Source organism: Giraffa tippelskirchi, chromosome 7 (assembly GCF_054371585.1).
Source record: "Giraffa tippelskirchi isolate mGirTip1 chromosome 7, T2T-mGirTip1v1.2.pri, whole genome shotgun sequence".
NCBI lineage: Eukaryota > Metazoa > Chordata > Mammalia > Artiodactyla > Giraffidae > Giraffa > Giraffa tippelskirchi.
The window spans coordinates 121,753,183-121,781,048 of NC_137281.1; the positions used below are offsets into that span (position 1 = coordinate 121,753,183).

Below are 27,866 nucleotides of genomic sequence, written 5' to 3' on the forward strand. Positions count from 1 at the left end.
TGTGAGATGTTAGGAAGACAGTTTAGGAGAAAAAAAATCCTAAGTAAATAGAATTTCAGCCAATACTTTCATGAACTTCACCCTTCTTTGGAATGTTTTTATTCTCTAGGGGGAAAACAAGAGTTTGAGTCATTAATACAGCAAGTGAGAACTTTACTAAAAAGGAGACCTCAGGAGATGTTGGCCCTTTGGTGCTTTCTGAGGACCTAATTCATGAGCTCTGCAAACCTGTCAGAGAATTATGTTCATTTCAGAGCAACTTGTCTCTCTTGCTTTCTTCATTACCTGGGACTGTAAATTTTCACGATGGTGAAGAGGATTCCCTTACATACTTATCTTATACAAAAGTCCTGTACTCCCACTTAAAGCAATGATTTTTCATGTCTACTCCTCCCTCCCTCTCCCCACCCTAACTCCCTAAATTTCACACATAGCGCTCTGACTTTACTAATCTTTTTCATTCATTCTGCAAACTGATTGCTGAAACATAGAATGTCACCCCTGGAGCCAAGGGCATGTAACCTCAGGGTTCCTCGGGTTCCTAAATGCAGGCTGTGATTTTGTTCTTGAACAGCAGAAGGAGATGTTGAGCTAGAAGATGTGTGTGTGTATGTGTGTGTGTGTGTGTGTGTGTGTGTGTGTGTGTGTGTTTTCAATTTAACTTGTAAACAATTAGTGGTACATTTTCAAATAATTAGAAAGCTGAGGGCGAAAATGGTTGTTTTTATAATGTGAACATTCTCTTCCTTCAGAGGAGCCATAGCAAAGAACAAAAACAAACAAAAAAACACAACCATTTAAGTAATTTTTTTTTTTAACATAGGATAAGCCTTTGGGGGATCATTTCATTTCGCCCTAAGACAAAATACCCATTTTCTGGCCTATCACTCCCCATTCTGTCCTGGGTGCTCATTTTGTACATGCGTGTTGTGGCCCAAAGTGCCCATTTTCTGGCCTCTCACTCCCCATTCTGTCCTGGGTGCTCATTTTGTACATGCATGTTGTGGCCCAAAGTGTTGGTGACTGACTTTGCCACTCATCTTTGGGAGCACTTACTGTGTGGTTCCCTGGTTGTGATGAAATTTCTAGCAGTCATGTCAGCTCACCCTATGTTACTTCAAAGCCTGTTATCCAAGGGATTTTCCTCCCTTTAAGGCATTGTCTTTCCATTTTGAAGGGAAGAATAAAATGCCATTTCTAAGGAAGAGTGTTAAGTCACTACAGTCTTCCTCTTAAACAGCAGCAATGGATGTGGGCAGGATTATTCTAGTGCTGATGAAATCTAGGGCACTGGAGGGAGTTTCCATTTGGAACTGCCCTCTACACTTTGGTGTCTGTAGCTCCTTTCTCAGAAGACTTATTCTATTGTTGGAGCTAATGAGTACAATTTTCACTTAAAATATCCCATTGTATTATAATGACTATGCCAATTCAGTAAATGCCATTATTTGTTTTTATTGTCAAATTTCTAAAAGATGTGTTTCTCAGAAGGCTGCAGTTTTAAGTGGGATTGTATTACATCGCTCTACAAGTTGATTAATTTATGTACAGAATTTCCCAGAATTCCTAGAAGATTCCATCAGTTGTCTTCAGTCTTTCCCTTTCCATTATTTAACAATATCCTTGCCAGATCAGCGATTCTTAAGTCCATGAAGCTCAGGTAACTTTATATATCAAATTTATCAAGAACCCCTGGTTCCAACCCAGCCCACGATGATGATTTAACTTTAAGGTAATTTAAAACGTTCAAGATGATTCTGTTTTCCTTGTGTTTACCCTCCTACTTCCTGGAATTTGCAAATTTGCTATGGTATCCCGCATCACAACGAATCATCCAGCTAGCTCACTGAAACTGAATCTCATACAAGCAGTCTGTCTGAATAGTGACGAAATGAATTTACCTCTAGGCTAGCCTCTCCTTAGAGTGAATAGGTATGCTCCGTATACATTGTTATGATTTGCCTTCCTCCGTTCTCCTTTAAGGAAAGCAAAGGAAAATTTGTTTGGACAAAACAGAAGCTTTTCCAATGGCCATGTAGTTTTTGAAAAAAATCAGTCGCTGGAGCTGGACTCAGTTGTAGAAGAAACCGTAACAGGGGATTATGCTTTAATCATAAATGGCCACAGTTTGGTGAGTTCGCTTAAGGCTTTTGTTATTTCTTTTTCTCCACCCCAATAATGAGTTCTTTTGTGCTGTCATAATGAAATCTTCTTTTGTGTATTCAAAACAAATGACACTGCAAGAAACAGGGCATACACAATGATTTCCTGTTTGCAAAGGAAAGGGAAACTTCTAATATATATTTCATACATTATTGCTTGAACCATCACAGTGAAGGGGAGGATTTGAAGAAATGTTGAATTCAGAGAATATCAGTCTTGTCTTAATGACTGTAGACTGTTCAGCAGTATTGTTTAAATGCTCTTCTCAGGGACAGTATCACAGTTCCTGTTGTTTTATTAAAATAATGCAACTGGATGGATGTATTGCAATTATTCCTCTTCCTAATGTTTGCGATTTGCAGAGCACAGCCTGACCTTCATATAATTACCACACCAAATTACTGCCATTAAGATACCTCTAGTGGTTTTTCTAAATAGCAGCATTTTAGAGCAATGCCAAACAATTTGCTTTGATTAGGAAATCTGGTTCTTGTCGTAATAGAATAAACTTCCATTGTGCTTTTAATGTAGTTCAGGTTCCAAATCTTGAACAAATATCAAAATGCTCGTCTGAGTTTCTAACTTAGAAAACAAAAGCTCTGATTGTACTTCAGTGAAATGATCATTTATATGCACAAAGAGCTAATCTCACATCTTTTTCCGGCTTTGATGATCATTTTTCACTTTCAGAGTTTGGAAAACAAACGGATCTCCTTGTAGACTATTTCTTAGAGGACAGAAGAAGTTGGACAGGAGTATATTGTGTTTCCCCCCTTGTAATCAGCTGTCTGTTAGCTCTTAGTGTTTAGAGCATCGTCCAGCTGGGTTCCAGACATACTGATGTGCTGTCTTCTACACCATGGAAAGTTACAGAGCTCAGCTGCAGGCCAAGCTTAGTTGAAAGTTTGTCCAGATGACACGAACTTCTCTCTCGCACAAATGAGCAGCAACTGAGAATTCTAAGCCTGTCAGCTGGGACTTGGAGCTGGTGGCCTTCGTTGAATTCCCCAGCGAAGGAAAGATTCCCTAAAGACTTGTGCTCTGACTTTCTCTCAGGTTCAGAGAGGCCAGTATGAGGTCAGTTAGGGTACTCAGGTGTTAACACACATGATTTTCTCTGTCTCCAAATATGTTGAACAAAAGATCTAAGATAGTTATTCTTCAAGAATTCCCTCAGCTTCAAAGCCTGAGCTTTAGAAGCCATGAAATATCATTTTTCATTTAAGGAGAGTTGGCTGTGTTTCTCCTACTATGGTCAGAAGTTTTTAAAAAAAAATCGTGATTCCACTTTGCTCAGATCTTGATGCTTTGCAGAGTGTAATTGGATCTTTTTTCTCACAGTCCGTGTCTGTTTTTCAGTTGTTGATAATAAAGAAAAAAGAAAAGAGAGAGATGGGAACCATTCTGAGCAAGACAGCCAGTTACCAGCTTTCTGTTTCATAGAGTGTAATTATATTTGAGAATGCTAATTCACAATTTCCCCTAAAAATTCTAGGCTTTGACATGAGAATTTTCTACATTAGAGTTATGTTTTTATACTCATTCACCCATCTTTACATTCATCCCATTAACATGTATTAAGCATGCCCAGGTCATAGTGCTAGAGCCTGAGGATGGATAAGGATATGAAGAGGACAGTCTTTGTTTTAGAGATTGTCATCTGGTGGGAAAGCTAATCTCACAGTATTATGATCAGTACTATACAGAAGCATGGACATGGTGCTTTGAGAGCATAGAGGCAAAGCAGCACATTTAGTTCCTCATGGCAAAATCAGGGAAGAATTCCTAGAGAAAGTGATATTTTCAGGTGGAGGAGACAGCAAGTGCAAAAGCACAGAGGCAAGAAAGAACCTGTTAACTTGTAGAAGCAATTTGGTATGACAGGAGTAAAGAGTAAATTTGAAGGTGGTGGTAGAAGACAGACCTCAAAAGGAATATAGGGGCCAGAATGTGATGGGCTATGAACATCTTGCTAAAGATTCATTCAAAGATAATGCCAACTCAAAGTTTAGACGGATTCCTGTTTTCTCTTAATGCATTTATTAAATAATGTGGAGTGAGATGTTTTCTAGGAAAAAAATTATAGTTAATTGCAAAGGACTATGTTCTCTTTTTCAGCCCTTTCTTGGTGTGTCTAAAGGCTCTGATGTATTTGGGGAGGAGCAAGGGTGGAACTGGTTGATGCACCCTGTCTGAGATACAGGTTGCATGCCAACCTTTGCACAGGCCTCTCCTGATTTCAGTCACTATGCTCTTCAAGGACTGATCTCCAGATCATTTGCTCCTCATCTGCCCTCACATCAACAACCACAACAATAAACACTAAATTACAAAACAACACTGCAAAGGAAACAAAAATGTCACCATGTAGAACAAACATCATCACTTTGTAGTTCATTCTAAATTTGGTGAAGTGGTAGATTGAGCTGTCCTTCACTTTCCCTTATTTTAGTGGATTCTGGAATTTCCCTGGGAGTGAACTGTATCTCGCCAGCACAGCATGATAATGCACCAAGGAGGACACACAGGGCACTGTGTTTTTGATTTTTATGGTAAAATTCCCTGGCACATAGTAGGCATTCAGTACTCTCTTCTTTTGTCATTTGTGTGACCCTGAGTCAACAATGACTTATTGAAGTGAATTAAACTATTTAGAAATCAGTCGAGAAATAAGAAATCTGCTTCCCAAATGACATCTCTCTTGTTCTATTGTGGATTTTTTTTTAAAATAACCTAGGCCCATGCCCTAGAAAGTGATGTCAAGAATGATCTTCTAGAACTTGCCTGTATGTGTAAGACTGTGGTTTGCTGCCGAGTCACCCCTCTCCAGAAAGCCCAAGTAGTAGAGCTTGTGAAGAAGTACAGAAATGCTGTCACTTTGGCCATCGGCGATGGAGCCAATGATGTCAGCATGATCAAAAGTAAGGAGACATTTGCTTAATGGGGCACACTGCAGACCTGGAGGCCCAGGTTCAGCATTTGGCAATATATAATGGAAATTGCATTGAAATTTAATTTTCCCAGTGGTTCTAAAACGAATGCTTTCAGGTACAATGCATCTGCCATTCATTAAAAAAAAATAAAAAACAACCCTCTGTCTTTAATTAGATCATTTGTGTATCTGTCACTATTTGGAGAAGTAAGTAGCTATGGTGTAGAGGAATGAGCACTAGACACATAGTCCCAACTGTTAGTTTTGCCACAAATTGTAAAACTTTGTTCAACTTACTGAACTTTCTGAGCAATTTTCTCTTATAAAACTAGGATAAATACCTAACTATCAAGAGTATTTCATGAGATAATGTGTGGGGAAAATGATAAATGCTATAGTTGTAAGATTTCCATGAATAAATAATAGCATTACAAGAAGATTGATAGGGGAATTCCCTGGTAGTCCAGTGGTTAGGACTTGGTGCTTTCACTGCTGAAGCCCTTGGTCGGGGAATTAAGATACCCTAAGCCATGCGTATGGCAATAAATGAATGAATGAATGAATGAATGAATGAGTGATAGTTTCCCCAAAGAGGTGTCTTTGTCTGGGAAGTGAAAGTGTCCTTCTTCTTTGTAGGTGCTCACATTGGCGTCGGCATCAGTGGCCAGGAAGGACTGCAGGCAGTCCTAGCCAGCGACTACTCATTTGCACAGTTCAGATACCTCCAAAGGCTTCTCCTTGTTCATGGAAGGTGGTCCTACGTCCGAATGTGCAAATTCTTATGCTATTTCTTCTATAAGAATTTTGCCTTCACACTCGTGCATTTCTGGTTTGGTTTCTTCTGTGGTTTCTCAGCCCAGGTTAGCAAAAAAAAATTTTTTTCTTTTATAAGATCCCCTGGATTGTTGATGACTGTTCTTCATGGTTCTTTATAATACACAGAGATCATTTTCATATGTCTAATACAAATGACAGTGTGACAATTATGTAATTCATAGTTGACTTGAGCTTTCAACCTAAAAAAAATAATTTAGCTAGATTTTTATTTTTTGCTTATTTACATAATAACTAATGAGTACACCTTTCTGTGCATTTTAATGTTTTTATTGAAATGTTGTATGGTGACAGGTAAACTTGCTGTAGAGTTTTAATTGAGGATTTGAGAAACAATAATAAGAAATGTTGAAGCATATCTATTAGGAAGATGGTCACTCACCCAGCACACTAAATGTAAATATTTCAAATCAGGGGAAGGAATTGAAACTCCAACCTCAAGGCTGTTTTGACAGCAATTCATTAGCTAAAAATGATCTATAGATTATGTTGGTGGCAAGGAAGAAATATTAGCAAATTTGTAAGTTAGGATTCTATTTTTATATCTATTTATAGCCATCTTAAAGGTCATGGTGGAGAGGTCTGACAGAATGTGGTCCATTGGAGAAGGGCATGGCAAACTACTTCAGTATTCTTGCCTTGAGAACCCCATGAACAGTATGAAAAGGCAAAAAGATAGGACACTGAAAGATGAACTCCCCAGGTCAGTAGGTGCCCAATATGCTAATGGAGATCAGTGGAGAAATAACTCCAGAAAGCATGATGGGGTGGAGCCAAAGCAAAAACGAAATCCAGCTGTGGAGGTGACTGGTGATAGACACAAAGTCCAATGCTGTAAATAGCAATATTGCATAGGAACCTGGAATGTTAGGTCCATGAATCAAGGCAAACTGGAAGTGGTCAAACAGGAGATGGCAAGAGTGAACATCGACATTCTAGGAATCAGCGAACTAAGATGGACTGGAATGGGTGAATTTAACTCAGATGACCATTATATCTACTACTGTGGGCAAGAATCCCTTAGAAGAAATGGAGTAGTCATCATGGTCAACAAAAGAATCCAAAAGGCAGTACTTGGATGCAATCTCAAAAACGATAGAATGATCTCTGTTCGTTTCCAAGGCAAACCATTCAATATCACAGTAATCCAAGTCTATGCCCCGACCAGTAACGCTGAAGAAGCTGAAGTTGAATGGTTCTATGAAGACCTACAAGACCTTCTAGAACTAACACCCCAAAAAGATGTCCTTTTCATTATAGGGGACTGGAATGCAAAAGTAGGAAGTCAAGAAACATCTGGCGTAACAGGCAAATTTGGCCTTGAAGTACAGAATGAAGCAGGGCAAAGGCTAATAGAGTTTTGCCAAGAGAACGTACTGGTAATAGCAAACACCCTCTTCCAACAACACAAGAGAAGACTCTACACATGGACATCACCAGATGGTCAACACTGAAATCAGATTGATTCTATTCTTTGCAGCCAAAGATGGAGAAGCTCTATACAGTCAGCAAAAACAAGACCAGGAGCTGACTATGGCTCAGATCATGAACTGCTTATTGCCAAATTCAGACTTAAATTGAAGAAAGTAGGGAAAACCACTAGTCTATTCAGGTATGACCTAGATCAAATCCCTTATGAGTATACAGTAGAAGTGACAAATAGATTTAAGGGACTAGATCTGATAGCATTTAATATATTTACAACATTTAATAATATATAATATATATAATAATATATACTTACAGCATTTAAATATATTTGTGAATGAAAAATGGCATCACTGTTTTAGACAACAACAAAAGAAAAAGATTGTTCTTGAGAATGAAATGGTAACTGTAACTATCATTGGAGATTTCTTCAATTCTTCTTTCCTCCTGGTTTTAGTTACTGGTTTCAATGGTATACATGGAGCTATTTTTTTTTCAATTATTTTATTTCAGAAAAATTGAGTATGAATTAAATTTTGGCATTTATGTTAAATGTGCTGAGGGAAATTAGTGAATCCTTGTGGTAATGAAAATAGGTATTGTACATTTTTCCCTTTCTCTGAGAAGTTAAACTTTCTTTAAGTAAGGCACACCTGTACCCAAATTTTCTCTTTTAACATTCTCCAAATGAAAAGCAGACTTTGATATTTTTGTTGATTTTTTTGGTAATCTCTAGACAGTTAAAATAAAGCAAAGTCTTGATTTTTCAGTTCAGTTCAGTTGCTCAGTCGTGTCTGACTCTTTGTGACCCCATGGACTGCAGCACTCCAGGCTTCCCTGTCCTTCACCAACTCCCAGAGCTTGCTCAAACTCATGTCCATCGAGTCAGTGATGCCATCCAACCATCTCATTTTCTGTCATCCCCTTCTCCTCCTGCCTTCAATCTTTCCCAACATCAGGGTCTTTTCCATTGAGTCAGTTCTCCACATCAGGTGGCCAAAGTATTGGAGTTTCAGCTTCAGCATCAGTCCTTACAATGAATAGTCAGGACTGATTTCCTTTAGAATTGACTGGTTTGATCTCCTTGCAGCCCAAGGGACTCTCAAGAGTCTTCTCCAACCCCACAATTCAAAAGTATCAATTCTTAGGTGCTCAGCTTTCTTTATATATAGTCCATCTCTCACATCCATACACGACTACTGGAAAAACCATAGCTTTGACTAGATGGACTTTTGTTGGCAAAGTAATGTCTCTGCTTTTTAATATGCTGTCTAGGTTGGTCATAGCTTTTCTTCCAAGGAGCAAGCGTCTTTTAATTTCATGGCTGCAGTCACCATCTGCAGTGATTTTGGAGCCCCCCAAAATAAAGTCTGTCACTGTTTCCATTGTTTTCCCATCTATTTGCCATGAAATGATGGGACCAGATGCCATGATCTTAGTTTTCTAAATGCTGAGTTTTAAGCCAGCTTTTTCACTCTCCTCTTTTACCTTCATCAAAAGGCTCTTTAGTTCCTCTTCACTTTCGGCCATAAGGGTGGTATCATCTGCATATCTGAGGTTATTGATACTTCTCCCAGCAATCTTGATTCCAGCTTGTGCTTCATCCAGCCTGGCATTTCGCATGACATACTCTCCATATAAGTTAAATAAGCAGGGTGACAATATACAGCCTTGATGTACGCCTTTCTGAATTTGGAACCAGTCTGTTGTTCTATGTCTGGTTCTAGCTATTACTTATTAACCTGCCTACAGATTTCTCAAGAGGCAGGTCAGGTGGTCTAGTGTTCCCATCTCTTGAAGAACTTTCCATAGTTTGTTGTGGTCCACACAGTCAAAGGCTGTGGCATAGTCAATAAAGCAGAAGCAGATGTTTTTTCTGGAGCTCTCTTGCTTTTTCAATGATCCAAGGGATATTGGCAATTTGATCTCTAGGTCCTCTGCCTTTTCTAAAACCAGCTTGAACATCTGGAAGTTCACGGTTCACGTACTATTGAAGCCTGTCTTGGAGAATTTTGAGCATTACTTTACTAGCATGTGAGATGAGTGCAATTGTGCGGTAGTTTGAGCATTCTTTGGCATTGCCTTTCTTTGGGATTGGAATGAAAACTGACCTTTTCCAGTCCTGTGGCTACTGCTGAGTTTTCCAGATTTGCCGGCATATTGAGTGCAGCATTTTCACAGCATCATCTTTTAGGATTTGAAATAGTGCAACTGGAATTCCATCACCTCCACAAGCTCAAAGGCAGGTAAGCTGGTCTGGTATTCCCATCTCTTTAAGAATTTTCCAGTTTATTGTGATCTTGATTTTACCTTCTCAGAAATAAAAGTTTTCTTAGCACTCCCCCCAAAAAGGCACCAGGGTGGGAATATTTACCTGCTTATAATTCCATCTTAAGTCCAACAAAGACAAGTGTGCGTGTGGCCTGTGCCCTCCTGGGCTGTTGGCTTTTCCTCCCCTTGAGAATGAAACAAGGCTATTTGCCAAGTGGTATTTTGAGATATCCAGTTTTCATAGTGCAAATATTTGGAGCTTTTGAAAGATCATAAGACACTGAAGAGATGTCAACTCTTACTTAGACCTCTTAGGACACAGAGGAGTTGTTAATGATTTGAATTTGCAGACATACCAAACTTGGATATGCAAGTTTACCGCCAGAGTTGTCTTTGTTGAAACTGTGAAATTGAATGAATGTTCAATGACTTGTAATCTCCACATTTGTGTGATTTTCTGCTCCGCTTTCAGGATCTGATAAAACTGGTCAGAGCCAGATGTTAAACAACTAGATTTTTAATCTTCTCAACAGTATTTTCAGTTTGAAAGAGAACAGCATGAGGGGAAAATGATTGCACTAAAGACATGAGTACCTGATGTAAACTCAGCTATGAGGCACATCACCCATTTATGACTAGGTTTCATAAATGGTTGATTTAATTGAGCATGTTTCTTTTCTGTGTTCCTGTCTTCTCCTTTTTATTATTTGTTATTACTGGGTGGGCCAAAAAGTTCATTAGGGATTTCCCATAAGATCTTATAGAAAAACCTAAATGAACTTTTTGGCCAACCCTATATTATTTTTTAGACTGAAAACTAGTTAATTGCATGGTCTTCTTTTAAATCCATTGTCAGTCCGGACTGGCCCTCTGTATTCTTTCTGACGGAAGTGAGTTGAGCTGGACCAGTGGTTCTCAAGTTTTAATGTGCATGGGAATTACCTGGAGGGCTTCTAAAACACAGTTTCTCATCAAGTTTCTGATTCAGTAGGTAGGAGGCAGAGCCCAGGAATTTGCAATTCTAGCAAGTTGCCTGTAGATGCTGATGCTGCAGGTGGGGGACCATACTTTGAGAACCAGGGGGCTGGCCAATACAGAAGAAAATCTGAAGGTATGCTTTTTGAACCCGGAGCCCAGAGTGAAATCCAATCTGCTGACGCTATTTTGTCCATTCTAGACTCTACTTATCTTTTTTGAGGCAGAGGGGTCACTTAAGCCAACATCTTATCACCCCTCCCAATAGAATTGTTCCAGAGGGCTTAGAATTTCCTTATACACCTTGCCAAAACCTTGGCCCCTGAGGCTTATACATGCACTAAGACAAGGTCAGGAGAAAGAGGGGTATTTGTTTCAGGAGAAAGAATTGCTTTTCCCAATTCACTCAGTCTATTATGATTTTATCTAGCTTAACTCTGAGCTCCTTGAGGAAAGAAAGCACATCTGAGTTGTGCACACATGACTTTTTATTTATATATTTTATTTATTTTTATTTGGATGCATTGAGTCTTGGTTGTGGCATGAGGGATCCTTGTTGTGACACATGGGCTTAGTCGCCCCATGGCATGTGGGTCTTAGTTCCCTGACCAGGTACTGAGCCTCAGTCCTCTGCATTGGGAAGGTGGATTCTTAACCACTGGACCACCAGGGAAGTCCCTCAGCCTACACTCTTGTATGACACCTGGCACATAGAAGGTGTATAGTCATTTCAGTGTTGTAGGATGTCTCTAGAGTCCTTTCTTGTGTTGCGTGAGGCAGATCCAGCAAGGAGAGTCCTTCCAACTTGCCTCCAGTCACTCCTGCAGGTGCCACTTACTGTACCTGCACCAAGGGCCATTTCTACAGGCTTTACATCTGGTCTGTGTAAATAAGTACAGCCTGACCAACACTGTGGAGTCAGTGTCTTAAGATCTTAGTGTGATTATGGCACTGATTCCAGAAAGTAGAATGATGTTTTTTCAGTTGTGTTAATATTAATATGATATGATGGTTAATTGGGCCACAGGTAATATTTCTTAATTATTTATATATATATATTTAGCTTCATTCTAAAAAAGACATAGAGTGGATTTTCCCTGGTTTATTTTGCTTTGCCTGGATCTTGGCTGATTTAAATAAGGCAGGGAACATCCTCTTTAAGTAGAGGAGGAGTCACCACATGAGACCTATTGGGCTACTGAGTAGAAATCTTGGATTGCTATCTTGGATTGCTCTTAGGGCCATTTGGGCTAATTTTTATGATGATTTGATCAAATTGAGACTTAGATTTACACCTACTAGACAGGATACTTCAGTCTTACCACTAAAGGCTTTCATCAAGTCAGTGAATATTGACTATGTGTCAGACTGTGATGCCTGCAGGAACTGGTATCTTAGGTACAGAAAGGGATGTCTGAGAGGTGTTTTCTTGGTGAACATGGCAAACTGATCTCACAAATTTTATTAGCTATCCACACCGTGGAGAATTTAAGGTTCCAGTTACAGGATTTTCACAAAAGTAGATAGGCTTGTCTGCAAAGTGGCAAGTAGTAATTTGTTATTATCTGTTGGAGAGGAAAAGGCAGCAGGTCAATGACAGTACCCTTGTAGTGACATCAATGCTTTGATGTTATCTTTTAGGTGGAGTCATGATACTGTTGATACCAACAAGTAAGGATAAAAGCAAATTGTAATTAGAGCTAACACTTAAATATCGCTTACTATGTGCCAGGCATTGTTTAAATGTTTTACCTGTATTTGTTCAATTCTTATAATAATCATATGAAGTAGGTCTTTTAATTATAGTCTATGTCAGCTTTTTAAAAATATTTTAAAATATTTTTAATTGTGCTAAGACACATAAACATAAAATTTACTGTCCTAACCATTTTAAATGTACCATTCAGTATATTAAAAGTACATTCACATTGTTATGCAACAGACCTTCAAAACTTTTTCATCTTATAAAACTGAAACACTCTATATCTACTGAAAAGCAACTCCCTATTTCCTTCTCTCTCCAGCCCATGAAAATCACCATTTTTGCTTTATATTTCTTTGAGTTTGACTGGATAATTTCAAAAGACCTATGTTCTAGTTTACTGATTCTTTCTTCTACTTGGTTGATGCTCTCTATTGACATCTTCAGTCACTGTATCCTACAGCTGTAGGATTTTTGTTTTGATGATTTTCATTTCTTTGTTGAACTTCTCATTTTGTTTATGGATTATTTTCTTAATTTTTATTTCCTGTGTGTTCTTACAGTTCACTGAAATTCTTTAAGAGGATTATTCTGAATTCCTTGTCAGACAGTTCATAGATCTCCTTCAGCTTGGAGTACTAGATGGGTCAGCTGGCAGCATCTGTGGGCAGGTGGGGGGTGCTGTCAGGGTCTCTAGTTAGGTGAAGTTCCTGCCTGTGCTCTGAGGTCAGGGGGCTGCTGCTGGCTGGGATCTGTGATTGCTCATGGTAGATGACAGACTGTTTCCTGACCAGATGATGCTACTGGCTGGATTCTGTGTTTATGTAGAGCCACCTGCAGGGCTGTAAGTTTGGAGGGACCTCAGGCTGTGCTCTGTGATTAGGTGGGACCAAAGGGTGTGCCCCAAAGCTGGGCTGGGTCCCTGTCTGGATTCCCTCATCAGGTGGAACCCAGAGGTGATTTGCTCCATGGTTGAGTAGATGCACTAGCTGAGCTCCCTGAGTGGGCTGGGTTATAGGCAGTGTTTAGCAGTTGGGCAGTTCTATATGTTGAGCTCTGCTTCAGGGTGGAGCTATAGACTGGGTTTCTTGACTGGATAGTATCACAGGCTGGGTTTTGAGGCTGCCTAGGGTCACTGTTCTGATGCCCTGATTGTTTGGGGACAGAAGCTATACCTAAGATTTGGGCAGGCCTTCTGATCTGGGGGTCTGTATAAACAGGGCTGTAGGATGGAGGGCTCCCTGGGTTCACTTCCCAGGCTTCCTGGTTCAGTGGGACTGGGGGATATATTCAGCAGTTAGGTGGGGTTATAAGTTTTCTCTTCTGCCCGGGTGAGGCTACAGAACAGGGTTCTCAGCAAATATAGCTTGTTGACCGGGTACCCAGAACTACCTGGACCAAACAAGATTTCCTGGCCAGAAAGAGTTACTGGCTCAGCTCTGCAAATAGGCAGAGCCCCTGGCTGGCATCTCTGCTTCAGTGCTGCTGAGTGCTGAGTGCTGATTGCTATAAGCCCTATCTTCCTTAACGTCTCTATCTGATCCACTTTGGGCTCCCTTTCTCCCCTTGGAGAAACCGTAGGCCCAGCGGGGCCCTTTTGGTGCAGTGCTGTGCCAGCCTGGGGGAGAGGTGATAGGGTCAGAGTGTGGTTGTTCCTCTTCCCCTTCTAATGTGATCCTTCTCGGTCTCTGTGATCCAGTGGGGCACTCACTCCCAGTCCTGGGGTTTCATAGTGCTCTCTTGGCTGTGGACAGTTGCTGGGTGGTCTTTTTGCGAGGGGAACTGAAGCTGGGGATGACCTAAGCTGCCATCGTGATCACATCACTCTTGAGTCTCTCTTTTCTAGAGAGCATTTGTGTGGCATGCACTGATTCCCTGAGGACACTACCTACCTGAGATCTTTCTCTCTGTTTTAGGATTTTTTTGAATTTAGATTGCAAACTCTGCTGGATACCATCTGAGATTCAGGTTTTCAGGAGATTTTTTTTTTTTTTTTTTTTTTGTCTCTCTATTTAGCTGGTGCCAAGGCTGACACAGGCAAATTTCCTTGTAGTTCCTTTCTGCATGAAGATTTATTTCCTCTGTACTCTCAGGCTAAGGATTCAATCCTTTGCTGCCTTAGCTTTATGAGAATGTTAGATCCCCACTTTGGTCTAATGTTTGCATCGATAATGCTGTCTCTAACGATAAATAGTCTTAGAGTCAATGAGATTTGGTGTTATTACCCAAACTCACTTGGCATGGAACCCTTTTTTTCCAAGCAATATGCATAAAGTCCTGTAGAACAGGTACCATACAGAACCCATCTTTGGGAAATTCTGGAATAGATGTCTCTGTGGTGACAGTTTCAAAACTATTTATCATAGTTTCAATGCTTTGAAGTGGTAAGATGTACAAAGCACAAAATGATGCTAAGAATATTTTTCCTAGAAGAATAGGCTATTTATGGTCCTCTCTTTCAAAAATTTCTATTTTATTAATTAGCTCTAGTCTAGGGATGAAATAACCCTGTCTTACATGCTAAAGTAGGAGCAGGGGGTTACATCTAAACTTTTACAAACTCATTTTCACTATCCTCAAAGTTTAGTCCTTATTATAAAAACAAATATATGTGAATGTATATCGACTTTTATATATCTGAGAACATATATTTTGTACTTTCTTGTTAAAAAAAACCCATCACATTTTGAGAAATCCCTCTTGTTTTACATTCTTCAAAAATGTTATTTTTCTTAATGGCACTCTGAAATGTACATTTATTACAAATTGTTTACTCTGATTTCATAAACATTAAATTTTTGTCATTTTAAATTGAATAATTCATCCCTTGCCCATAGCCATGAGTCACAACAGCATTGTCAAGTTGCTGGTAAAAATGCTTGTTTACTGAATTGGGAAGAGAAGATAAAATGATAAATAGGTCAAGTCCCTACCCACCGCGTACTCATTTTCTCATTGGGAAATAGACACATGCACAAATATGTCTCATAGAAGTACTGAATTTGAAGTTAATAGGAGAGCAAGGGAAAGGGAGAAATCTAGGAGGATCTGGTGTGACTTCAGGGGCTCAATTAAATCTCAAGTAAGAATATGAATATTTTCAAAATTAAGTGGAAGTCTGGAGGCCTGAAAGTCTGGCTACCTCAGGGATGCAGAAGCTGGTTTGTATAAAGTTATAAGTGTGTGTGTGCTCAGTCATATCCGACTCTTGGCAACCCTGTGGACTGTAGCCCACTAGGCTCCTCTGTTCATGGAATTTTCCAGGCAAGAATACTGGAGTGGGTTGCCATCTCCTTCTCCAGGGGATCTTCCCAACCCAGGGATCAAACCTGCATCTCTTGCATATTCTGCATTGGCAGCTGGATTCTTTATCTTTGTGCCATCTGGGAAGCAAAGGTATAACATAATTGATTAAAAGGAGGAAAACCCTCCTGTCACACCTGAATACTTTCCAACTGACCTGCTGTTAGTGAATTTAAAATCTCTTTTTAATTTCTAAAATTCCACTTAAAATCAACTCATTCAGAAATAACTTTTAAAAACTGCATGGTGTTACTTACTGCATAAAGCAATAAGTATATTCTAGAACAGATGTACTTCTATAAAGATGAAAACACTGGTGTTCCCCTATCCTACCCAGGTGGCGCAGTGGTAAAGAATCTGCCTGCCAGTGCACCAGACACAGGAGATGCAGGTTCGATCCCTGGGTCAGGAAGATCCCTTGGAGAAGGAAATGGCAATCCACTCCAGTATTCTTGCCTGGAGAACCCCATGTACAGAGGAGCCTGGTGGACTCTAGTCCGAAGGTCATGGACTGAGCAACTAAGCAGACACGCACGCTCCATACCACCCACATGTGAGTGGGCTGATGTGTTGGTATTACTAGGAACTGGCTGTGAGGGCAACTTGAATATGGAATTGGGATTGGTTGGGTTCATGGTCTCTTTTCCATTCCCTCTTTTTCACTAGAAACTCCTGATTAACAACAGGTTTAACTGAAAAAATTCTTTGGCTTTTTTTCTTAGCCCTGTTTTTCTAAGGACAATATGCTGTAAATGAGGCAAGTGAAAAGAAAACAACATTTTTGAGAGAGACACTAGTCTGCATAAAATGAGAATTTTTGAATAGGGGACATTTTTTCAGTGACACTTTTTCACCCACTGAACTCATTGAGCTGGCCTGGGCCTCCAAAGCAACATGTTGGGTGACAGGCTTTCTTAGCCCCTAGAGCCCATTAGAAAGCTCCTTACTTCCAATCTGTTAATGAAAGTTGGCCGTCTGAAGTCTTCCCACCCCTGCCATCCTTCTCCTAAATTGCTTCAGTGGAATTGAAAGCTCCGCAGTGAAATGGAGCCAGTAGTAATAAAACCTCCAAGGCCCCGCAGATGTAGTAACATCAGGCATGTGTGCAGAGGCCCATCCTTGGCAGGCCTGATCTGCAGTCACCTCTTTAGTCCCCACAAGACTGAGATTCGCTGACATCCTCTAGCACAGAACCTATAGTCTCTGAATGCTCATTCATTTCAAAAGAGTAAACTGAGTGCCAGTTTGGGGCCAAGTACTCTGTTGGCCTCCAGCGATAAGAGAATGAACCAGAGGGATGCAGTTCCTGCCCTCAGGGAACTTAACGGCCTGGGAATCGTTTCATTTTCATAAATATGAAACTGATGTCGAGTAACTCTGTAGTCACCTTTCTCTTATTTTTCCACCAAGGGTTTTTTAAAATTAAATTTGTCATGGATGGGACGTATCTTGGGGCAACCCTGTCCAATCTCAGCATGATTCATAAACACCTAAATATTTCTTCCCTGCCTCTCTCAACAGACTGCTTTGAAGTAATCCACTCTGCAGCTGAAAACATCTGACCAAACGTAAACAGATGTGCTTCCATAGACATGTTGTTGACTTTTAAGACACCAGTATAATTACTTAATGAAATGACATGTGCTGTTTCTTTACTACCTTGGCCTGTCTCTTGGTGTCTGGTGAATTTTATCTAGGCTCTTATTCTCTGATGAGAGCTCCAGTAGATTCCTGGTAGGTGGGTTGGGGCAGATGTGTGAGCCCATTCAGCTGTGACATGCAAGGTTCCCAGGGGCCGATGGGTGGGACCTCTCACTGCTTGTGAGATGGTGGCACTTAGGTTACTGGGATGGATGATGGTGTGCTGCAGGCTGGTTGTGCTTGGTTTGTGGACTTTCCTTTGCTTAATGTGTCTCGCCTCTGTTGTGAATGTTTCTGGACACATGGGGAAAGAATATGCTGGGCAGGGACCAGACTCTTTTTGTTCACTTTGCTGGGTGGACCTTTCCTGGGAGAAGCAGCTGGGACACAGAACAAAATGTGTGTGCTTTGTTGAAATCTAGAATCTTTGCTCTGGCAGGGAATGTCAGTGATACTGAGTCTAGTTCCTCATTTTATAGAGGAGGAATCCAAGTTCCCCAAGAGCTGAGGATCAGCAGTAGACAAGGCTGAGACCAGAACTCACCATGCCTTCTGACTCTTTCTTCAGTGCTCATTCTTCTCTGCTTGATGAGTGGCCACTGGAATTGTTACAGACTTGAGAGAATGGCTGGTGGTGGTGATTTAGTTGCTAAGTTGTGTCTGGCTCTTGCGACCCCACAGACTGTAGCCTGCTAGGCTCCTCTGTCCATGGGACTTTCCAGACAAAAATACTGGAGTGGGTTGCCATTTCTTCTCCAGGGACCTTCGAGAGAATGGCTATATCTTTAAGAAAAAACTGTCTTCTCCTAACCCCTAATCAGGCAAATTCTTGCTTTATTTGGAATCTAAAGGGAGGAGAAACATCCAGAAACACTCAGTATACTATGACTACGGGGAGAAAACGAACTCTTTTATTGACAGAGAGAGACCTTGTACTGTAGGGAGTGTCTCCTACAACTCAGATCCTTAGAAAGGCCAGGCCTGCCTCTAGGCAAACTGCCTCCTGGAATCATCTGGAAGCTGAAGGCCACCTTCTGCCAGCAAACTGCCACTAAAAAGACAATTTAAATATAATCTCTCCTGATGAGATTTCCAACCAGATTTCTGGAGCAGGGGGATTTGGAGAAGGATCAGATAAATCTTTAAACTGAATCATGGATCCTTTCTAAGGACATACATTATTCCAATCTGTTATCAAAGCCTGCATGGTTATCACAGAATCCACTGTGGGCTCATGTATACTATTTAGATGCATAACTTATTTTTAAAGTACCTTATGCCCTCAAGACTGTTAATAAACTGTCTCCAACCAGAGATAAGCTCCCCACCCACCTCAAAAACAAACAAACAAAAACAACCCACAACAACAACAACAAGAAACCCATTGGTTGAAGCCCTGTTTAGGAAATTCACGTTTGAAACCATGCAACTACTGGCACTGTGTACTTCTGATATTATCTGATGACAATTTATCACTGTCAGTGAGATACAGGGCTGTGTATGTTTTTTTAAAAGTTCTGCTGTGATATGGAAACAATTATCTTGTCAAGGCCAGAAAAACATTAGTTCTGTCAAACAGTATAAGAAAACTCATAATGAAAAGTTTGGAAAGTGACGTGAAAGAGTGCGACTAATCTCAAGGCTTGGATGACTTCATGGATTTGGTTACCTGCAAGCCCATCTCAACCTGGCTGGCAGTCCCCCGTCCACCGCCTCCCCTGCCACTGCCTCGCCTTCCAGATGTGCTCTGGGGAAAACCCAGGGAGGGGTGGGTACTCAGGCCTGGGCCATTACTCCTGGATCCGGCTAGTGGGATTCTGTTAATTACACAAATCAGTAACAGATGTGTTGAGGCTGAGCACCTCATATTTATCCCACAATGTGTTTTCTTTAAATGGCAAATGTTTTTTAAGGCCAAAAAGAACAAAAAAATATATCATTATATAGTTCTCCTCTGAAACACACAGCAAAAGGGATGAATACATGTCTCCAGAAAGGTATTTCATCCTGTCATTTGAACAAGGAGCTAAGCCAATGGTCTCAGAATAGAAAGCCCTTTGTAACTGTCTGAGATCCTTATTAAAGTTTATTTAAATGTGGTATTCTATAAATCATAGCTTTTGTGTTCCCCAAGCTGTTAGATTGTAATTTGTAGCTGGGGTATTTTTACTCTATATAAAATGGTCGATAAGGTTGATAAATTGCTCCCACAGAGAAGGGAGCAAGGAGGAGCGTTCCCTAAATAGGAAAACAGTGAGAAGGAACACTCCACTTTCTTTTTTTTTTCCTGATCTGTGAAGAGACACTTTTAGGCTTCCAAACAGATTAGTAGCATCATGCAGAACAGAAAAATTGGAAGTAGAGGTGGTATGGCTGCCCCTAGGAGGATGCAGTTCCTAGGACAAATATTTTTGTTCAGGACTCCTGTTTATATAAGCAAATTTGAGTCATCCAAAATGAGAATGTCAACAGTGGTCTTATCTACTCTCAGGCCAGAATGCTGCTCATACAAGAGGCTGCAAAAGAATCCTCCTTCCTCCCTCTTCATCCTGCCCATGTCTTTGGGGCATCTGGTCAACCCATAATAATGGGGAAGAGCAGAAAAGAGAGAGAGATGGGGATAGTGGAGGTAGTAGAGGGCTTGAGGATGTCTGGAAGGCGAGAAACATGGATGGGAGTCCATGTGGGTCATAATCTGGCTAGTATGTCCCTCTCATCTGGTCCTGGTCATCAGAGGGGATCTTTAAATTTTTCTGAGTGTAGCTAAGGACTTAAAGGGGAGGTAGAGCATTTACTAGGATAACTATCTGAGCAGTTGGAGATCTCTTGCAAGGAGAGGAAGAGGCCTGTAATAGTAGAAATACTGCTTGTGACTTTATTTTTTAATCATTTCAGTTCAGTCACTTAGTCATCGTGTCCAACTCTTTGTGACCGTATGGACTACAGCACTCCAGGCTTCCCTGTCCATCACCAACTCCCAGAGCCTGCTCAAACTCATGTCCATTGAGTCGGTGATGCCATCCAACCATCTCATTCTCTTTTGTCCCCTTCTCCTCCTGCCTTCAATCTTGCCCAGCATCAGGGTCTTTTCCAATAAGTCAGTTCTCCACATCAGGTGGCCAAAGTATTGGAGTTTCAGCTTCAGCATCAGTCCTTCCAGTGAATATTAAGGACTGATTTCCTTTAGGATGGACTGGTTGGATCTCCTTGCAGTCCAAGAGACTCTCAAGAGTCTTCTCTAGCTCCACAGTTCAAAAGCATCAATTCTTTGGTGCTCAGCTTTCGTTATGGTCCAACTCTCACATCCATACATGACTACTGGAGAAACCATAGCTTTGACTAGATGGACCTTTGTCAGCAAAGTAATGTCTCTGCTTTTTAATATGCTGTCTAGGTTAGTCATAGCTTTTCTTCCAAGGAGCAAGCATCTTTTAATTTCACGGCTGCAATCACCATCTCCAGTGATTTTGGAGCCCAAGAAAATAAAGTCTGTCACTATTTCCATTGTTTCTCCATCTATTTGCCAAAAAGTGATGGGACCAAATGCCATAATCTTAGTTTTTTGAATATTGAGTTTTAAGCCAGCTTTTTCAGTCTCCTTTTCCTCTTTCAAGCCCCTGAAGCCTAAATTGTGCTACATCAATACACATAACTGGGAAAGGTGTTTTTTAAAAGTGAGTGACTCATGAATGACATTTGTAGAGGCAAAACTAGAGTTAGAGTAAACAGTGGTTGATATAATGAAATATTCATGAGGAAAGTGCATAACTATACCAAGGTATTTCATGTTCTTTAAATCATGCTCTAATTTTCCATTGATTTCATTAATATAGTAGTTTGTTATGGGTACAAATATCTTTGGTTGTAGCAATAAAGGATTGTATTTCAGTAAAAATTAGTAGGAAAAAGCAACTTTTTAAAAAAATTGTTAAACGTACGACTTGAGGCTTGAATCTTTGCATATTTCTTCCTCCCTCTGTCCCTCCCTATCTCTCTCCCTTCCCTCCTTATTGAGGGTATTCACTTATGGGCACTATCCATTTGTCAGACAGAGGTTTAGGTGCAGTAGTAAAGAATAACTATTACTTTGCCCGGCAAAGGAGAACACAGTGAACTCCTGCCCTTGAAAACTGTGTGTCCCAACCTCAGAGGATTTGGTGAGGAGTTTTATAGCAATGGTTCAAGGGCAGAGTTGTTGATAAGGGTCAGGGTATGTGAGGGCCTGTACTCCATTAAACTGGTCTCAGGTAATCTCTTGGTGCATTTCTCTGGTTCTTTCAATCTGGCCTCTGTGGTCTTCTCTGGAAGGAAGAGTGCTGACATTTTGCATTTGTTAGGGATTTTAGTGTGAGCTAAAGAGCTCAAAGATATTGTATCTGTTTCCCTTGAGGTTATTGTTTTGTGCTTCTGTTAGGTCCATACCATTTCTGGGTATGGTATGGACCTAACAGAAGCAGAAGATATTAGGAAGAGGTGGCAAGAATACACAGAAGAACTATACAAAAAAGATCTTCATGACTCAGACAACCATGATGGTGTGATCACTCAGCTAGAGCCAGATCCAGGAATGCAAAGTCAAGTGGGCCTCAGGAGGCATCACTATGAACAAAGTTAGTGGAGGTGATGGGCTTCCAGCTGAACTATTTCAAATCCTAAAAGATGATGTTGTGAAAGTGCTGCACTCAATATGCCAGCAAATTTGGAAAACTTAGCAGTGGCCACAGGACTGGAAAAGGTCAGTTTTCATTCCAACCCCAAAGAAAGGCAATGCCAAAGAATGCTCAAACTACCACACAATTGCACTCATCTTATATGGTAGGAAAGTAATGCCTAAAATTCTCCAAGCCAGGCTCCAACAGTACGTGAACCGTGAACTTCCAGATGTTCAAGCTGGATTTAGAAAAGGCAGAGGAACCAGAGATCAAATTGCAAACATCCGCTGGATCATCGAAAAAGCAAGAGAGTTCAAGAAAAACATCTACTTCTGCTTTATTGATTCACATCAAAGCCTTTGACTGTGTGGATCACAACAAACTGGAAAATTCTTCAAGATATGGGAATACCAGACCACCTGACCTGCCTCTCGAAAAATCTGTATGCCCGTCAAGAAGCAACAGTTAGAACTGGACATGGAACAACAGACTGGTTCCAAATTGGAAAAGGAGTATGTCAAGGCTGTATCTTGTCACCCTGCTTATTTAACTTATATGCAGAGTACATCATGTGAAATGCTGGGCTGGATGAAGCACAAACTGGAATCGCAATTGCCAGGAGAAATATCAATAGCCTCAGATATGCAGATGACACCACCCTTATGGCAGAAAGTGAAGAAGAACTAAAGAGCCTCTTGATGAAAGTGAAAGAGGAGAGTGAAAAATTGGCTTAAAACTCAACATTTGGAAAACTAAAATCATGGCATCTTGTCCCATCACTTCATGACAAATAGATGGGGAAACAGTGGAAACAGTGAGAGACTTTATTTTGGCGGGCTACAGAACCACTGCAGATGGTGACTACAACCATGAAATTAAAAGACGCCTGCTTCTTGGAAGAAAAGCTATGACCAGCCTAGACAGCATATTACAAAGCAGAGACATTACTTTGCTGACAAAGGTCTGTCTAGTCAATGCTATGGTTTTTCCAGTGGTCATGTATGGATGTGAGAGTTGGACTGTAAAGAAAGTTGAGTGCAGAAGAATGGATGCTTTTGAACTGTGGTGTTGGAGAAGACTCTTGAGAGTCCCTTGGACTGCAAGGAGATCCAACCAGTTCATCCTAAAGGAAATCAGTCCTGACTATTCATTGTAAGGACTGATGCTGAAGCTAAAACTCCAATAATTTGGCCACCTGACGCAGAAAACTGACTTATTGGAAAAGACCCTGATGCTGGGCAAGATTGAAGGCAGGTGGAGAAGGGGACGACAAAGAATGAGATGGTTGGATGGCATCCCCGACGGACATGAGTTTGAGCAGGCTCTGAGAGTTGGTGATGGACAGGGAAGCCTGGCATGCTGCAGTCCATGGGGTCACAGAGAGTCGGACATGACTGAGTGACTGAACTGAACTCCCTTGAGGTGGAACCAGGACCTTGTCCCAGGCTTCACTATTGTTCCTTGGCTTTTTCACTTTGTCTCTGTGTCCTGTTCCTGATTAACAGCTGCTGGAATCTTCCCTTTGGAACTCAAGGAAGGTCATAGAGGTTGGAGCTGTTCCCTACAAACAAGAAATGGGGGACATGGAAAGGCTTCCATGCCCAGGAGTCCCATGAGATCCTGCAGTTTCACCAAGAAGCTTGAAGTCTAGTGGGGAGGGCCTGGGAACCAGCACATAGATAATTATTGAGTCAACAGCTGTGAAGCAGTGAGATATGGAATGTCATGGGACTACCGGCCTGGAACCCAGCCATGGAAGATGGCAGTGGGCAGAGCTCAGAAAGGCTTACTAGAAGATCTGACCCTGGGCTGACCTTTCAGGGATCCGTCAGAGTGAAGCAGGTGAAGAGGGAAAGGATGGGAATCTCTGCAGAGGAGACAATGGAAGAAAAGTCACAGAAGTGAAGACTGGTTTGGGCTGGAACACCACCCATCTGGCATGGTTAAGTCAGTGGGGTTTGGGATTAATTTAATGTTGGGTGTTGGAGAGAGGAAGAGATATCAGATTTCTGACTTGGGCTCTGGGATGCAAGTGGTAGTGTCAGAAACTGATTTAGGGAACATAGGAAGGGGCCTGGTTACGGGACTATGAGAATTAATCCAGGCCTGGACACACTGAATTTATAAAGCCCATGGCGTGTCCTCAGGCGAGGGTCTGCTAGCAAGTTAAATGTTTAACATTTATAAAAATTGTAAAATATTCAACAAATATTTGAGCTCTTTTTAGAGCACCCACCATTGGCTAGACACTGCTCTAGACACAGGAGTTATCGTTGTGCATAAGTCTCCGTTTCATGGAAATTATATTCTGTGCTGTTCTTAGTCACTCTGCCCTGTCTGACTCTTTGCGACTCTGTGGACTGTAGTCCAGCAGGCTCCTCTGTCCATGGGGATTCTCCAGGCAAGAATACTGGAGTGGGTTGCCATGCCCTCCTCCAGGGGATCTTCCCAACCCAGGGATTGAACTCAGGTCTTCCACATTACAGAAAGATTCTTTACTGTCTGAGCCACCAGGGAAGCCCAAGAATATTGGAGTGGGTAGCCTGTCTCTTCTCCAGGGGAACTTCCTGACCCAGGAATCAAACTGGGGTCTCCTGCATTCCAGGCAGATTCTTTACCAGCTGAGCTACCTGGGAAGATTATATTCCAGTGGGATGAAACAAATAATAAAGGAGTAAAATAGTGAGATAATTTCAGAATTGCTATTAAGAAAGCACTAGGTATTATAGAAGTTCTCACTGGGAAGTTAACACTGGAACTGTGACCTGCGTGTTTAGGGGGAAATGTTCATATGAATACCCTGGGGTTCAAGTATTCCAGACAGAGGGCACAGCAAGTGCAAATGTCCCCTGACATAGGAATGAGCCTGGTAAGTTAGAGAAAGACAGTCGGTGAAGCTGAAGCTCTGTGAGTGAGGACGAGAGTGCAGCGAGGCAAAGTTGAAGAGGTAGGCTGCATGGATCAGGAAGGGCCTTAAGGCATGGTGCAGAGCCTTAGAAATTCACTCTAAGTAAAATGGGGAGCCACTTGAAGGTTTTAAGCTAATGGTATCATTTTAAATGACAAAAACCAGCATACAGAATTGTATTTGTTGTACACTTTCAACTATAGAATGACATGAGCAGGGAAGCTTTTAAAGAAACTTGCCAAATGATACCACGGATTGAGCAGTGGTTTCATGCCACGGTCAGTGCTGTGAATGCTGAGTACCAGGGCTAGAACTTGGTCCTGACACTTGATAGGCCAGCAGTTTTCCAACTCTGTGATCTCAGGACCCTATCAATATTTATCATTTGTTGTTATTGTTTAGTTGCTAAGACATGTGTGACTCTTTGTGACCCCATGGACTGTAGCCCACCCAGGCTCCTCTGGTCCATGGGATTTTCCAGGCAAGAATACTGCAGTGGGATGCCATTTATTTCTGCAGGGGATCTTCCCGACCCAGGGATCGAACCCACATCTCCTGCATTGGCAATATATTAGGAATTAAAATGGAGGGAAGTTAAACATTTATTAAAAATAACACACCCATGACATGCTTATCTAAATAACATATTTTAGTGAAAAAATATTATGGTACTTTTCAAAATAAAAAATTAGTTGTGAGAAGAGAGTGAGATTTTATACTTAAGTTCTTACTATTTAGCACCACAGGAGGCACTTGGGTTCTCACATCTGCTTCTGCATCCAGTTGGTTGTGACATCACAAGTCATATATACTCATATGAGAATGAGAGTAAAGAGGGAAAGTAAACAGCCTGTTAGAATCATTCTGTTAATAGTTTTGACACTGTGGATCCCCTAAAAGTTCCCTATACCACTTTGAAAATCTTCGTGTTCAGTGGCATTGGGCAGTCTCCTAACTTAATGGGCCTCAAACTAGTTTCCCTATCTGTAAATTGGAAGCTGGTAACAGCACCAACCTCACAGGATTATTGTGATTATTTAATGAGTCAATAACATCTGGCCCATAGGGTGTTCCATACATATCAGCCAGCTAATTTTTGTTTTCTTTTTGTTGTGATTCTGCGTGGCAGCAAGCTTTCTTACAAGAAACTGTAAAAACTCACTTAAACTTTATTCTCACTAATTTTCCTTTCCTGTCCTCTCTTGCTCAAGTTGTGAAATGAGGCTTCAGATCTGAATACCAGCTTATAAACGCTAACATCAGAAAACTGCAGGTTTAATGCTAGGCATGTTGTGGTGATGTTCATGGCGCTTTATGCCAGACCATCAGTTACTGATTGTTTTGTTGCTGTTCAGTTGCTAAGTTGTGTCTTACTCTTTTGGGACCCCATGGACTGTAGCCCACCCAGGCTCCTCTATCCATAGGATTTTCCAGGCAAGAATATGGAGTGGGTTGCCATTTCCTTCTCCAGGGGATCTTCCCAACCCAGGGATCAAACCCGTGTCTTTTGTATTGGCAAATGGAGTTTTTACTTCTGAGCCACCAGAGAAGCCCCACTCACAGTTTCAGTTCAGTTCAGTTCAGTTACTCAGTCGTGTCTGACTCTCTGCAACCTCATGAACCACAGCATGCCAGGCCTCCCTGTCCATCACCAACTCCCGGAGTCCACCCAAACCCACATCCATCGAGTTGGCGATACCATCCAACCATCTAATACTCTGTCTTCCCCTGCTCCTCCTGCCCTCAATCTTTCCCAGCAGCAGGGTCTTTTCCAATGAGTCAGCTCTTCCCATGAGGTGGCCGAAGTATTGGAGTTTCAGCTTCAACATCAGTCCTTCCAATGAACACCCAGGACTGATCTCCTTTAGGATGGACTGGTTGGATCTCCTTGCAGTCCAAGGGACTCTCAACAGTCTTCTCCAACACCACAGTTCAAAAGCATCAATTCTTTGGCACTCAGCTTCCTTTATAGTCCAGCTCTCACATCCATACATGACCACTGGAAAAACCATAGTCTTGTCTAGAAGGACCTTTGTTGGCAAAGTAATGTCTCTGCTTTTTAATATGCTGTCTAGGTTGGTCGTAACTTTCCTTCCAAGGAGTAAGCGTCTTTTAATTTCATGGCTGCAGTCACCATCTGCAGTGATTTTGGAGCCCAGAAAAATATAGTCTGCCACTGTTTTCACTGTGTCCCCATCTATTTGCCATGAAGTGATGGGACCAGATGCCATGATCTTAGTTTTCTGAATGTTTAGCTTTAAGCCAACTTTTCCACTCTCCTCTTTCACTTTCATCAAGAGGCTCTTTAGTTCTTCACTTTCTGCCTTAAGGGTGGTGTCATCTGCATATCTGAGGTTATTGATATTTCTCCCGGCAATCTTGGTTCCAGCTTGTGCTTCCTCCAGCCCAGCATTTCTCATGATGTACTCTGCATATAAGTTAAATAAGCAGGGTGACAATATACAGCCTTGACGTACTCCTTTTCCTATTTGGAACCAGTCTGTTGTTCCATGTCCAGTTCTAACTGTTGCTTCCTGACCTGCATACAGGTTTCTCAAGAGGTCAGGTGGTCTGAGGTGGTATTCCTTCAGGTTAGGTGGTATTCCCATCTCTAAAAGAATTTTCCACAGTTTATTGTGATCCACACAGTCAAAGGCTTTGGCATAGTCAATAAAGCAGAAATAGATGTTTTTCTGGAACTCTCTTGCTTTTTCAGTGATCCAGCGGATGTTGGCAATTTGATCTCTGGCTCCTCTGCCTTTTCTAAAACCAGCTTGAACATCTGGAAGTTCACGGTTCACGTATTGCTGAAGCCTGGCTTGGAGAATTTTAAGCATTACTTTACTAGCATGTGAGATGAGTGCAATTTTGCGGTAGTTTGAGCATTCTTTGGCATTGCTTTTCTTTGGGATTGGAATGAAAACTGACCTTTCCCAGTCCTGTGGCCACTGCTGAGTTAGCTTGTTATAATTTTCCAGATTCTTTCTTTCTTACTTGTACCTGAAATCATCTCTCCTCAGTGAGTAGAAGTTGGATGGTGGATGAGGTGGAAGAAAA

At 41.3% G+C, this 27,866-nt stretch overlaps 1 protein-coding gene and 1 long non-coding RNA gene across 5 annotated transcripts in view; one reads left to right on the forward strand and one right to left on the reverse strand.

The window, feature by feature from the left end:
* Nucleotides 1-27,866, forward strand: part of ATP8B4 (ATPase phospholipid transporting 8B4 (putative)) — a 317,399-nt gene that overhangs the window by 262,829 nt on the left and 26,704 nt on the right. For all 4 annotated transcript variants that reach the window (XM_081508362.1, XM_081508363.1, XM_081508365.1 and 1 more), the window contains 3 exons: nt 1,984-2,131; nt 4,901-5,084; nt 5,732-5,955. In XM_081508362.1, the coding sequence (XP_081364488.1) occupies nt 1,984-2,131; nt 4,901-5,084; nt 5,732-5,955 (556 nt within the window). The remainder of the gene's footprint in view (nt 1-1,983; nt 2,132-4,900; nt 5,085-5,731; nt 5,956-27,866) is intronic.
* The window catches only part of LOC145513109 (uncharacterized), an 81,534-nt gene that overhangs the window by 11,385 nt on the left and 42,283 nt on the right, over nt 1-27,866 (reverse strand). The gene's annotated exons all lie outside the window — the stretch shown is intronic.